General features: G+C 36.9%; 1 protein-coding gene across 1 annotated transcript in view; it reads left to right on the top strand.

The window, feature by feature from the left end:
• The window catches only part of SLC4A4 (solute carrier family 4 member 4), a 378,919-nt gene that overhangs the window by 338,694 nt on the left and 26,245 nt on the right, over positions 1-13,980 (top strand). Inside the window, exons 17-18 of the mRNA XM_044681601.1 lie at positions 11,095-11,273; positions 12,033-12,105. Of these exons, the coding sequence (XP_044537536.1) occupies positions 11,095-11,273; positions 12,033-12,105 (252 nt within the window). The remainder of the gene's footprint in view (positions 1-11,094; positions 11,274-12,032; positions 12,106-13,980) is intronic.

The following is a 13,980-nucleotide window of genomic DNA, read 5'->3' as shown; positions in this document are numbered from 1 at the left end:
TGGTCTTCCTGAAAAAGCAGAAATTAATAGAAATTTGGACTCCATACTAAAAGAAATTATTCAGCAAAATTGCCCTGAAGTTCTACAACAAGAGGGCAATATAGACATTGAAAGGATCCATAGATCACCCCCTCTACACTAGACACTGAAAAGACAATGCCCAGGAATATAATAGCCAAACTCAAGAGCTTCCAAGTAAAAGAAAAAAATTTTACAAGAAGCCAGAAAGAGACAATTCAAATATCAAGGAGCACCAATCAGGATCACACAGGATCTGGCAGCTTCCACACTAAAAGACTGCAAGGCTTGGAATATGATATTCAGAAAGGCAAGAGAACTGGGTTTACAACCAAGGATCACATACCCATCAAAACTGACTATATTTTTCCAGGGGAAAGTTTGGGCATTCAACAAGATAGAAAATTTTCAAGCATTTGCACAGAAAAGACCAGGACTAAATGGAAAGTTTGATATCCAACCACAAAAATCAAGAGAAACATGAAAACGTAAATAAGAAACAGAAGGGAAAGTAAGAAAACTCATATTTTTTAAATTTGCCTCTTTAAGGGCTTCAATAAGATCTAATTATTGGAACTCCTATGTGGAGAAATGTTATGTATAATTCTCTGTAGTGAACTCTGTTCACCATTATAGCATTCACTATTATAATAATTAGAAGAAGTATTCATAGGGAGAGGTTGGAATACTAAATGGACTAAGATGATATGGGTGGGAGACAAAGAGGGGGGTGAATAGTAGAGGACACCTAGAGAATCTTGAAGGAATAAGAAAAATAGGATTTTCTATTACACACAAAGAGGGCATGGGAAGGGGAAGGGATGAATACTATTATAAGAAGGAGAGCAAGAGAGCATTAAGAGGTAATAATTAAACCTTACTCTCAATGTAATCAACCCTGAGAGGGAAGAATAGCTATATCCATTGGGATATAAAACTCTATCTAACCCTGCTGAGAAAGTCAGAAGGGATAAACCAAGGGGAACAGGGGAGTGGAGAGGTCAAAAAAGGGAGGGGAGAAGAAGGGGGAGGGAATTCATTAGGCCTTTAAAAATAAAAAGAGGGGAATAATAAGGGAGGGGGTAAAAAGGGAAGTAAATCAGGGGAGGGGACAAGGGTTACTGGCATAAAGCAAACCACTGGTTTAAAAGGAAATAGTGTAAGAAGAAGGGATAGAATTAGGGGAGGACACCAAAATGTTAGCGAATACACAGCTGATAATTATAACTCTGAATGAGAATGGGATGAACTCACCCATTAAACAGAAGCAAATAGCAGAGTGGATTAGAAACCAAAATCCTACCATATGTTGTCTACAAGAAACACATATGAGGCTGGTGGACATACACAAGTTTAAAATAAAGGGTTTCAGCAAAATCTTTTGGGCTTCAAATGAGAAAAAAAAAGGCAGGAGTGGCAATCATGATTTCTGATAAAGCCAAAGTAAAAATAGATATGATTAAAAAAGACAGGGAAGGTCATTATATCCTGATTAAAGGCAGTATAAACAATGAGGAAAAAACATTGCTCAATATGTATGCACCAAATTGCATAGCATCCAAATTCATAAAGGAGAAACTGGTAGAGCTCAAGAAGGAAATAGATACTAAAACCATACTAGTGGGAGATCTAAATATTCCTCTTTCAGATCTAGATAAATCACACCAAAAAATAAATAAGAAAGAGGTAAGAGAGGTGAATGAAGCCTTAGAAAAATTAGATTTAATAGATATGTGGAGAAAAATAAATAGGGACAACAAGGAATACACCTTCTTTTCAGCTGCACATGGTACATTCACAAAGATTGACCATGTAATAGGGCATAGAAACATTGCAAACAAATGCAAAAGAGCAGAAATAATAAATGTAACTTTCTCAGATCATAATGCAATGAAAATAATAATTAGTAAGGGCACCTGGACAGGCAAATCAAAAACTAATTGGAAATTAAATAATATGATTCTCCAAAACCAGCTAGTCAAAGAAGAAATCATAGAAACAATCAACAATTTCATTCAAGAGAATGACAATGATGAGACATCCTACCAAACTCTGTGGGATGCAACCAAGGCAGTACTTGGGAAATTTATATCCTTGAGTGCATATATTAACAAATTCAAGGAGGGATGAGATTAATGAATTGGACATGCATCTTAAAAAATTAGAAAGCAAGCAAATTAAAAATCCCCAGATGAAAACTAAATTAGAAATACTAAAAATGAAGGGAGAAATTAATAAAATCGAAAGTAAAAGAACTATTGAATTAATAAATAAGACAAGAAGCTGGTATTTTGAAAAAACAGATAAAATAGACAAAGTACTGGTCAATCTAATAAAAAAAAGGAAAGAAGAAAACCAAATTGACAGTATCAAAGATGAAAAGGGAGACCTCACCTCTAATGAAGGGGAAATTAAGGCAATAAATATAGCAATCTAAGAGATATGGATGAATATTTACAAAAATATAAATTGCCTAGATTAACAGCAGAAGAAATAGAATACCTAAATAATCCCATATCAGAAAAAGAAATTGAACAAGCCATCAAAGAACTCCCTAAGAAAAAATCACCAGGGCCTGACGGATTCACAAGTAAATTCTATCAGACATTCAAAGAACAACTAATCCCAATACTATACAAATTATTCGATTTAATAAGCAAAGAAGGAGCCCTACCAAATTCCTTTTATGACACAAATATGGTACTGATTCCAAAGCCAGGTAGATCAAAAACAGAGAAAGAAAACTAAAGACCAATCTCCCTAATGAACATAGATGCAAAAATCTTAAATAGAATACTAGCAAAGAGACTCCAGGAAGTGATCAAGAGGATCACCCACCATGATCAGGTGGGATTTATACCAGGAATGCAAGGATGGTTCAACATTAGGAAAACCATCCACATTATTGACCATATGAACAATCTAACAAACAAAAATCACATGATTATCTCAATAGATGCTGAAAAAGCCTTTGACAAAATACAGCACCCATTCCTATTGAAAACACTGGAAAGTATATGAATAGAGGGACCTTTCCTTAAAAACAATAAATAGTAAATACCTAAACCCATCAACAAGCATCATATGCAATGGGGATAAATTAGAAGCCTTTCCAATAAGATCAGGAGTGAAACAAAGATGCCCATTATCTCCTCTATTATTTAACATTGTACTAGAAACACTAGCAGTAGCAATTAGAGAAGAAAAAGAAATTGAAGGTATCAAAGTGGGCAATGAGGAGACTAAGCTATCACTCTTTGCAGATGATATGATGGTCTACTTAAAAAATCCTAGAGAATCTACTAGGAAGCTCGTAGAAATAATCAACAACTTTAGCAAAGTTGCAGGATACAAAATAAATGCACATAAATCATCAGCATTTCTATATATTTCCAACACATCACAGCAGCAAGAGGTAGAAAGAGAAACACCATTTAACATCACCCTAGATAACATAAAATACTTAGGAATCTATCTACCAAAACAAACACAGGAATTATATGAAAACAACTACAAAACACTTTCCAAACAATTAAAACTAGATCTAAACAATTAGAAAAACATTGATTGCTCATGGGTAGGAGGAGCTAACATAATAAAAATGACCATTCTACCCAAATTAATTTACCTATTTAGCACCATACCTATCAAACTACCAAAAAACTTTTTCACTGAATTAGGAAAAACTATAACAAAGTTCATTTGGAATAACAAAAGATCAAGAATATCAAGGGAAATAATGAAAAAAAAATGTGAAGGAAGGGGGCCTAGCAGTACCAGATATTAAAGTATACTATAAAGTAGCAGTCATCAAAACAATATGGTACTGGCTAAGATACAGAAGGGAGGATCAGTGGAATAGACTTGGGGTAAATGACATCAGCAAGACAGTATATGATAAACCCTAAGGTCCCAATTTTTGGGACAAAAATCCACTATTTGACAAAAACTGTTGGGAAATTTGGAAAACAATATGGGAGAGCTTAGGTTTAGATCAACATCTCACACCCTACACTAAGATAAATTCAGAATGGGTAAATGACTTGAATATAAAGAGGGAAACTATAAATAAGTTAAGTGAACACAAAATATTATACTTGTCAGATCTCTGGGAAAGGAAAGATTTTAAAACCAAGCAAGAGTTAGAGAAAATTTCAAAATGTAAAATAAATTATTTTGATTATATAAAACTAAAAAGCTTTTGTAGAAACCAAAACAAGATCAGAAGGGAAACAAGAAATTGGGAAAAAATCTTTATAACAAAAAAACTCTGACAAGGGTCTAATTACTCAAATATACAAGAAGTTAAATCAATTGTATAAAGAATCAAGCCATTCCCCAATTGATATAATGGGCTAGAGACATGAATAGACAATTTTCAGGTAAAGAAATCAAAAGTATCAATAACCACATTAGAAAGTGTTCTAAATCTCTAATAATTAGAGAAATGCAAATCAAAACAACTCTGAGGTATCACCTCACACCTAGCAGAATGGCTAAAATGAAAGAAAGGGAGAGTAATGAATGTTGGAGGGGATGTGGCAAAATTGGGACATTAATGCATTGCTGGTGGAATTGTGAACTGATCCAAACATTCTGCCTGGCAATTAGGAACTGTGCTCAAAGGGCTATAAAAGAATGCATGCCCTTTGATCCAGCCATACCATTGTTAGGATTGTATCCCAAGGAGATCCTAGATAAACAGACTTGCACAAAAATATTTATAGCTGCATTTTTTGTGGTGGCAAAAACTGGAAAATGAGGGCATGCCCTTCAATTGGGGAATGGCTGAACAAATTGTGGTATATGCTGGTGTTGGAATACTATTGTGCTAAAAGGAATAGTAAACTGGAGAAATTCCATGTGAATTGGAAAGACCCCCAGGAATTGATGCAGAGTGAAAGGAGCAGAGCCAGAAGAACATTGTACACAGAGACCAATACACTGTGGTGAAATAGAATGTAATGGACTTCTGTACAAGCAGCAATGCAATGACACAAGACAGCTCTGAGGGATTTATGGTAAAGAACGCTACCCACATTCAGAGGAAGAACTGCAGGAGAGGAAACACAGAAGAAAATCAACTGCTTGAATACATGGGTTGATGAGGACATGTTTGGAGATCGAAAGTACCACACCAATGCAACTATCAATAATTTGGAAAAATTAATGACACATGTTAAAACCAGTGGAAATGCTGGGAGAGGGGGGAGGTCAGGGGGTGAAGGGGAAAGTAAGAGCATAATCATGTAACCATGTTAACTTTTCTCAAATATAAATATTAATAAATGTTTTTTTTAAAAAGGAGTCCAGAAGGGAAAGCTTGCAGCCTGCAGAAAGGATAGCTTTGATGCCTGCCCATCTGCAATTCCTTTTGTCAAATTTGTTGTTGTAATTGTTCAGTCTTTTCAGTTGTGTTGTAACCCTATTGGGGGTTTGCTAGACAAAGATACTAGAGTAAAGATGTCATTTCCCTTTCTGGCTCATTTTACAGGAATGAGGAAACTGCAGAAAATGGGGTTGTAACCAGGGTCACACAGCTAGGAAGTTTCTGAGTCTGGGTTTGAACTCAGGTCTTCTTAACCCTTGGCCTGGCACTTTATCCACTGTGCCACCTTTCTGCTTTATTACATACAATTAAACAGGTCAGAAGAGCCAAAAGGCTGGATTACTCTTGAATTACAAGGGCCAAGAGAGCAATGGATTTTCTGATATAATTATTCTATGAACCAACTGGTCTGCACATTCTTCCTAACTTAATTTGTTTTCTGTCAATGCATCCCTATACCCCCTAGGTAGCTGGGGTCTTTCCTATTCAACTGCCCATTCACCAAGCATTTGTTAGATGCTGTGCAGCCATGAGGAATTCAGAAATAATCAGGAAGCATTTGAGACATAGATCAGAACAAAGACCTATAAAAAGCTATCAGTTCTTTTTTTTTTTTTTAATGGCCTTTGGTTCATACTTCCAAACATCTCAAAGACTACAGAGTTTCTGTACTTATTACCAGTGTGTTTGTGACCAACTCACTCCTTTAACTTCTAGGTCTCAATTTCATAGCAAACAAATTTAATTAATTTTTAAAAAGAACGAAGGGGTTGGCTAGATGAATTTGACAATCTTTTTTTTTTGCTTTAAATCTATGGTGCTAAATTATTTGGTGCCTTCCTTTTAGAATTACCTCCTACTTACACTGTATGTATCTTGTACACACACACACACACACACACAGAGTTATTAGCATGTTCTATTGCCCTAAAACTGGGACCTCCATGAGGATAGGGAATATTTTTGTCATTCCTTTTATCTTTAGCACCTAGGATAGTGCCTAATGCATATTAAGTGCTTAATAAATACTTGTTGACTTGACTTAAGCCTCCTGAGCCTCAGTTCCTTAATCTGCAGGGGGAAGAGTTTGGATTAAATGATCTCTAAAGGCCCTTGTCCCTCTGAATCAATGATCCTAAATCATTTAAATTGATTGGGCCTCAGTCTGTAAAAATGAGAGTGTTGAACTAGACGCCCTCTAAAATCCCTTCCAGTTCTGAATCTGTTATCCTAAATCATTTAAATTTCCTGGGTCTCAGTTTCTACACTTATAGAATGAAAGAATTATATCAAAAGAACTCTTGGGTCTCTTCTGCCTCTAAATCTGTGACTCCACAGCTCTTCACATCATTATATTTGTGAGTATGGCAGAAATTCCACATGTTGTTTGTTAGCCACAGGGAATGCCCTAAAGCAGTGATGGGCAAACTATGGCCTGTGGGCCAGATTGGGGGGGCGGGGGGGAGGAAGGCAGGTGCCTGAAATGTTCTATCCTCCTGCGACATTATTGTGAATCTGACAAATACAATGAAATTTTGAAAAAAGTTGCTTTAGAAACAGACTGACAGATGAGCATTTCCTTTCCTTTGTTCCCCTCTTTAAAAAGTTTGCCTATCGCTGCCCTAAAGCACCGGTGAAAGAGAACCTCAGTCCTTGTGGCCAAAGTAACCAAACCTCAAGGACTCTTGGCCATTCCATCTCTCCCTATTGCCTCACCTCTACCAGACACTATGCACTCTGATGAACCAATGAGCCTGTTTGAAGACCAGGCTTTTTTTTTAACCAAATTCTTTCTGCAACTGACTTATCTGTACAGTCCATTCATCTTCCATCCAGCCTGCAGTCTTTGTGTGGATGTGAGCTCAATATACTTCTGCTGTCTGGTATAAGCCATCTCTCGCACCTAGAACTCCTTTGACAGTGCTATCATCTCCCTCCCACTTCAAGATAACTAATGTTAGACTTCTCTGTAAACACATTCTCTGGGCACATGGTAAGCCAGCCCTCTGTGCATGAGCAGTGGGTGAAGTCCTGGGGACCCAGTGAAAGGAGAGCTGTTCCACTTGGCTGTAATCTTATCTCTAGGATCACTGTTGCTTGACTTCCAGTGTAAACCATCATCTCCTTGTCTTGGAGCCAGCCCTCCCACTCCCTCTCCAGGGCTCTCCCATTCTGCTGTTGCCTTTATTCCTTCCATGCTGTGCACATGGGCTGTTTTCTTTTCACAGGCTCCTTAGGGGTATACAGTATCTGATTTCTTCATAAATTAAATGTAGGGATGGAACCAGCAAAATAATATTTTGTAGGAGTTTAAAATATTTATTCAAAGCGTGAAAAAACTAGATGTTGTGTTATATTGTCTGCTTTTCCAGTCAGAAAGTGTTTTTTTGACCATGGAAAGATGTTATTTTAAGCTGGTTATGTTTCTGATTCAGGGGTGATGGATTATTTTTATGACTTGTCCCATTCCAATTGGAATTATTTTCAAATGTGAGAGGCAGTTCTGCTTATTTAGTTGTTATCTAGCACTCTCAGTTAGAAGGTCCTTCAATTTAGATGTGCAAGCATTAAGTGCCTTAAGGAGATCACACTCTAGTGAGAGGAACAAAATGGACACATACAATTAAATACTATCTGGCTGGCTGGCTGGCTGACCATCTGTCTCTCTGTGCATCTGTCTGTCTGTGTCTTTCTGTCTGTCTGTATCTATCATCTATCTATCTCTCTATCTCACTATCTATTTATTTATCTGCCTCTCTACCTCTCTCTCCCTCTCTCCCCCCTTTGCATGCATCTATCTGTCTGTCTGTCTATCTATCTATCTGTCTGTCTGTCTGTCTGTCTGTCTAGTAATTCCAGGGGCAGGCAAGTAAGGTACAGCTGTATTATAAGAAGCTGTTTGTTAATATGTTAATATAATGGAAAGGTAGGGAGGAATGAGATAGGGGTAACCTTTAATAAAATAAAGTATTAGCATTTATAGAGCTGTAACCTTTGAAAAGAACTATATTATCTCATGTGAGCCTCCTCATTATTCCCATTTTATAGATGAGAAAACTGAGACTAAAATAGATCAGATGCCAGATAGCAAGTATCTGAGGCAGGATTTGATTCAGGTATAGCTGACTCCAAGTCTCTATCCATGGGGTACTCCCTAATCCTTGATGAAAATTATTTTTTCTCTTTTAACAATTCACTTCAGTTTAACATAATTGATTACTTATCCAGTTGGTAAGCGTTTATTAGCACCTCCTATGTGCCGGGCAGTGTGCTAAGCACCAGAGATACAAAGAAAGACAAAAGATAGTACCTGCCTTCAAGGGACTGCAATCTATTGGGAAAAATAAGTAAAGGGCTATGCTTTGAAAGAGCTTGAACAATTATAAACACATGAGATTTTGTGTGTTGGAAAATAGGGAGGGAAGAAATGGATAACCCCCCACAAAGCCACAGCTACATTTCAGTTGGAGCCAGTATAGAATCACCAACCACACATAAGTCCTCAATGACACTTTATGTGCTCAGGTGAGTAGTGCATGTGAGTAGTTAAGAATGTACCCTTGTGCTCACATAAAGCATTTTCAGCTGGAAAAGACGTTGGAGGCCATCTAGTCAAAACCCCAATTTGTACAGAAGAGGAAATAGTTCCAGGAAGGTCACACAGGCAACAAATATCAGAACCAGGGCTTAAACTTCAATCTGAATTCTTTCTCCTGTATCATGATCCTCTGTGTTGGGTTTCCTACCACTCTCCAAAAATCTATCTTATATAAGATGGAAACCAGTAGTCACCTTTTAGCATTAAGATCTCAAAACACACTTATTCAAACTTGAATAAGTTATTCAGATTATACTAACCTTATTGAGAGCAGAAAAGAGGAATGTACCACTGTCTCCAGGTAGCTTATAAGACAAATAGTTATTACCCTTGCATAACATTTTGCAATCATAAAATCATTTCTTTAGTCCATTGGCATCAAACTCAAACAATCAGGGATTATTAACGCTTTACATAAGGATCCCAGTTGCATGTTTGTTATACTTATTCTAATGGATTCCATATTATTCAAACCCAGTTTGAGAGTCCATAAACAGAATGGAGATGGGAGTAGATTCTAGGGGGGAAAAACTCCACAGAATTATCTTGAGAAATGTTGACAGAGATCATTGATGGACTTGGAAAAAAAATTCTGTAGTGAAACATCAGCAGTGTAAGAAATTTGTAACAGTATTTAACAGGAACAGGAAAAAAACTTAAGAGTTACCCAATGTTTCCATCAACTTATCCATCAGTAACAAATGAGGAAAAAGATTAGAATATTAATTTCATATATACTGCATTTTAAAGTTGGCAAAGTATTTCACACACATTTTATTTGAGCCTTACAATCATCTCAAGATGGTATTAATCCCATTTTATAGCTCAAATAAATGAAGTTAGAAGTGGAATGACTTGCCCATAGATATATGTGTCTCTTTTGACTAAAGTCTAGGGCTTTTTTTACTTTCTTTTATATGAGGAAGAAACAGCTTCACTAATCTAAGGAGTCAAATATAAGTTGAGGGTTTTTGAGTTTGGGTTAATTGAGAGACATGTGGTATTAGGGGGAAACGGGGGGGGGGGGACCAGGAAGGAGGAAGGGAAGAAGAGTTCAAGTTCAGATATGTTGAATTTGTGCTAATATCAGGACATCTAGAACATGCAATTGGGCCAAAGGTATGCTGGTAATTGTTTAACCACCAGTTCTCCAGGAAAAAAAGGTATATTTTAAATTTGTCAGCATTGTTGACATTTTCTCCATAACTTTGTTAAATCAGGACAGCCATCAAAATAATAAAGTACTGATTTGTAGTGTTTGTTGACTTCTAAGGGGTAAATGCTGATACAGAAAATTTAACAGTCATCTCTCACAGGTTGATATGGGCCAATTACAGTTCATCACTGACTAGGGACCACAAGAGAGGATTGAATAGAGAGATTCTGGAGTCATTTGCATAGAAGATGTAGTTGAAATCTTGGGAATAGATAATAAAACGAAGGGAGAATATATAAGATAGAAGAACAGAGAGCCAAAGACTAAATCTTGGAAGATGTCCTCCACATTTAAGGTTAGGAGAGAGAAGGTGAGTCATTCAGTTCTTTAAACTGTGTATAAGACACTTTGCTAGACAGAATTAAATAGTTATTATCTTCTTTCTTTCTCCAGAAGGATATACAAAATATAAATATTATAAAATCCAGGGAAAGAGAGGAAAGGAAAAGTTCTACCTGTTGAGATGATTAGGGAAGGCTTCATGAAGGAGGCAATGCTTGACTGTGACCTTGATTTTGAAGGAAGATAAGAATTCTAAGAAGCAGAGGTAGGGGAATGAAGGATATCCTCACAACAAGGGAGAACACTGGGGAGCTTAAAGGCAGGAGCTGGAGTGGAGATAACCTAGGGGACAGAAGCATGCTTCAACATCAGATTTCTGAACTCATGATTGATTATTGCAACAATCAGAATTACTTCATTTCTTTCAGAAATTCCTTTTCATTATTGCAGTCACCGTGTAAATAGTTTTCCTGGCTCAGCTTACTTGGCTCTGCACCAGTCCCTATAAGCCTACTGAAGTTTCCCTTAATTCTTCAGTCACAAATTCTATTTCTTTTTCCCTTCCATTTATTCTTTTCACTTCAAATAACCATTTTAGATTCATCCAATATGAATTGAATCTAACAATAATTTTGTTTCTTCTTTCTACAGAAGGGAGCTGGCTATCATCTGGATCTCTTCTGGGTAGCCATTCTTATGATAGTATGTTCTTTCATGGCTCTCCCCTGGTATGTGGCTGCTACTGTCATCTCCATTGCTCATATTGACAGTTTGAAGATGGAGACAGAGACATCTGCACCTGGAGAACAACCCAAGTTTCTAGGAGTCAGGTGTGCCAAAACAGAAGAAGTTCAAATTCTCATGTAGATTTTAAGGATCGTAACAGATATCATATGCATGCAATTGTTCATTTTGAGCAAATGAAATTAAAGCTGGGTTCAATTGGGATTAGCCCATTCCTACAAATTACATTCTAGGAAAGACTTCATTTTGGGCTAAAATATGATCATTGATACCTTTTGTGAGTTCATCTGAGAGTAATATATCTTCAACCTATTTTCCTTTCATGGCATAAATGTTGGCATATTGTCCTAAACACTTGATTTTTCCAGAGGACATTTCAGAGTGTCATATTTACCTGAAGAGAATAGAAATACCACCTTTTAGCTTTATTGGCACATCTATAGAACAAGAGAATTTTTCATTTTCACAGTGGAATTTTCTGTCTTAAAAACAACCCCTGAGAAATTCTGATCTGGACCACTTAAACTAAAGCCTAATAGTAGCACATGCTTGTTGTTGTGCAGGGAGAATGGAGCCCTAAGAATGGAGTCATTCTTGCCAAAGAATATAACTGGAGAATTTTTCACTTGTGGCATCAGCCATTCAAATCCCTGCTCTAGTTTAATGAGCCAATCAGTTGACAATTTTTTAAAAATTGAATTTATATGTTACCCTGAAAGTATTTAAACACCTCTAATATTTGAACCACATTAAACATTGATTTGGATAGTTCATGTTCTTTTGGGGGAAGTAAAAAGCTAGAAACATGTATGAAAACATGAGGTAATTTTTTGGTTTTGTTTCAGGGAACAAAGAGTCACCGGAACTCTTGTATTTATTCTGACTGGTCTGTCTGTCTTTATGGCTCCCATCTTGAAGGTAACTATCTCAGAAACTCTCCTCTTCTTCCTTCTTCTTAGAATGCTGATAAAATGACACATTCAAAATACTTTTCTGATACTTGGAAGATTGTGATGAACACTCAGGAGAGATACTGAGCTATATGGCCAGCTAGGATAAGGCAACTGTGCCCCCATTTTGGTTGGCCTTCCCTTACATTCATTTATCTCCCTCACTTTTTTCTTCACCCAGGATGATTCTCTCATTCTCCCTTGCTTTATTTTCTTCTTCTGTTATTCTCTATTATCCCAACCCCCTTACCTGCTCTCCCCTTCTGATTCCTTCCAGCCCCTTTATTGCCAAGAAGCCTGGGTGAGTCAAGGTCAGTATAGGCCATGTCTTTTTATTCTAGTTGCTGTTCTTGCTGACAGTGCTCCCACTGTCTTTGGCTCCAAAGATAGTTGCACAAAGAAAGATTAGAGAAAGTGACTGGCCTATAATTAGAAAGCTTAAGAAATAAACTTCTAGCAGAAAAAAATTACAGGGTAGATTGAGAAATTTAGTTTAAGTCATCAGGAAAGTTTGCAGGATGGCGAGCATAAATACCTGCATAGAGAACACAGAAACAATGGGGAAAGTCACTAAGGAAGAGTGTTGCTGAGGTATAATCAGCTTCCACTTTCCTTTCAAGATTACCAAGTTTGAAGATAAGGAAAATTCAGGTGTAACTGATGGGATTGATTGGCACCTTCAACCTAATCCCATAACTCCCTTCTTACCTCTGATCCAGAACCAACTTGTCTTTCCTTTGTTTGTCTGTGACATCAGAGCAATTAATTGAGAAGTGAAAAATTCAATCAGCTTGTTACTTCTTCTCCAGAAGCCAAATTACTGGTTTAATTGATATTCTGGGGTTGAGAAAGACATTGGGAATCTTATTAGAAGTGATATATTTTGTTCACATACTGCATAATTTATGGATGGAGAAATTGAGGTCTGGAAAGTTTAAGCGACTTACCCTTGGTCATACAGTAAATGGACATTAGAGCAGAATCCATGTCTCCTGAAGCCCAGCCCATTCTTTTCACTAATATTCCTGGCTACCATCTAGCAGGACGTCTTTAATAGAGGGGAACCTGCTAAAAGTGGGATGTAGAAATGGTCACAAATTTCCTGCTCCTGTTCTATTAGAATAAATTGGGATCATTTCAAACATTTTAAATTATTTTCTGTGATTTAATATGCCTTCCCATTTAATAACATGACAAAGCCCAGGTTTACAATAGTCAAATTGCCCTCAAAGAATGTTTTTTATTCTTGGTGTTTGCCTTCAATCCTATAGAATCTGGTAGGTGACTAATCATGTATGATTACAAAGGGAAATAGAGAATTGATATTGTGTGAATTGCTATTTTTAGGAAGAAGTGACACATCACATTTTCACCAATGATGCCTTCAAATCCCTACCTCAAGAAACTCATTTTCTCATCTTGTCACCTAGTGTGGCCCATATCCACTAGAGATAAAAAAGACATTTTTCTCTTTTCTGTGTTTGTCTGCCTATGTGTTTCCGTCTCTCTCCTTCTCCTTTTGTCCCTCTTCTTCTCCCCCTCTCACTTTTCCTCCTTTTCTTTCTCTTTCCCTCTCCAACTCTCTCTGCCTGGCTCTAATACCCTTGATATTTTTAGCCTAATTAAACTATTCTGGTCCCACAATAAATTGAATGAGGGTAATGGGGAAGGATAGGTGTGTGTGTGGGTGTGGTTGTGTGTGTCTAGGTAGGAGAGGTAAAGAGATAGAGAAAGAGACACAGAGAGACAGAAACAGAGACAGATCCCAGAAAAATCGAGAAAGTGAGTACCAAGTAATCAACAAACATATATATATATATATATATATATATATATATATATA

This window comes from Gracilinanus agilis, chromosome 6 (genome assembly GCF_016433145.1).
Source record: "Gracilinanus agilis isolate LMUSP501 chromosome 6, AgileGrace, whole genome shotgun sequence".
In the NCBI taxonomy this organism is placed as follows: Eukaryota; Metazoa; Chordata; class Mammalia; order Didelphimorphia; family Didelphidae; genus Gracilinanus; species Gracilinanus agilis.
This window is presented reverse-complemented; position numbering and strand designations above follow the sequence as displayed.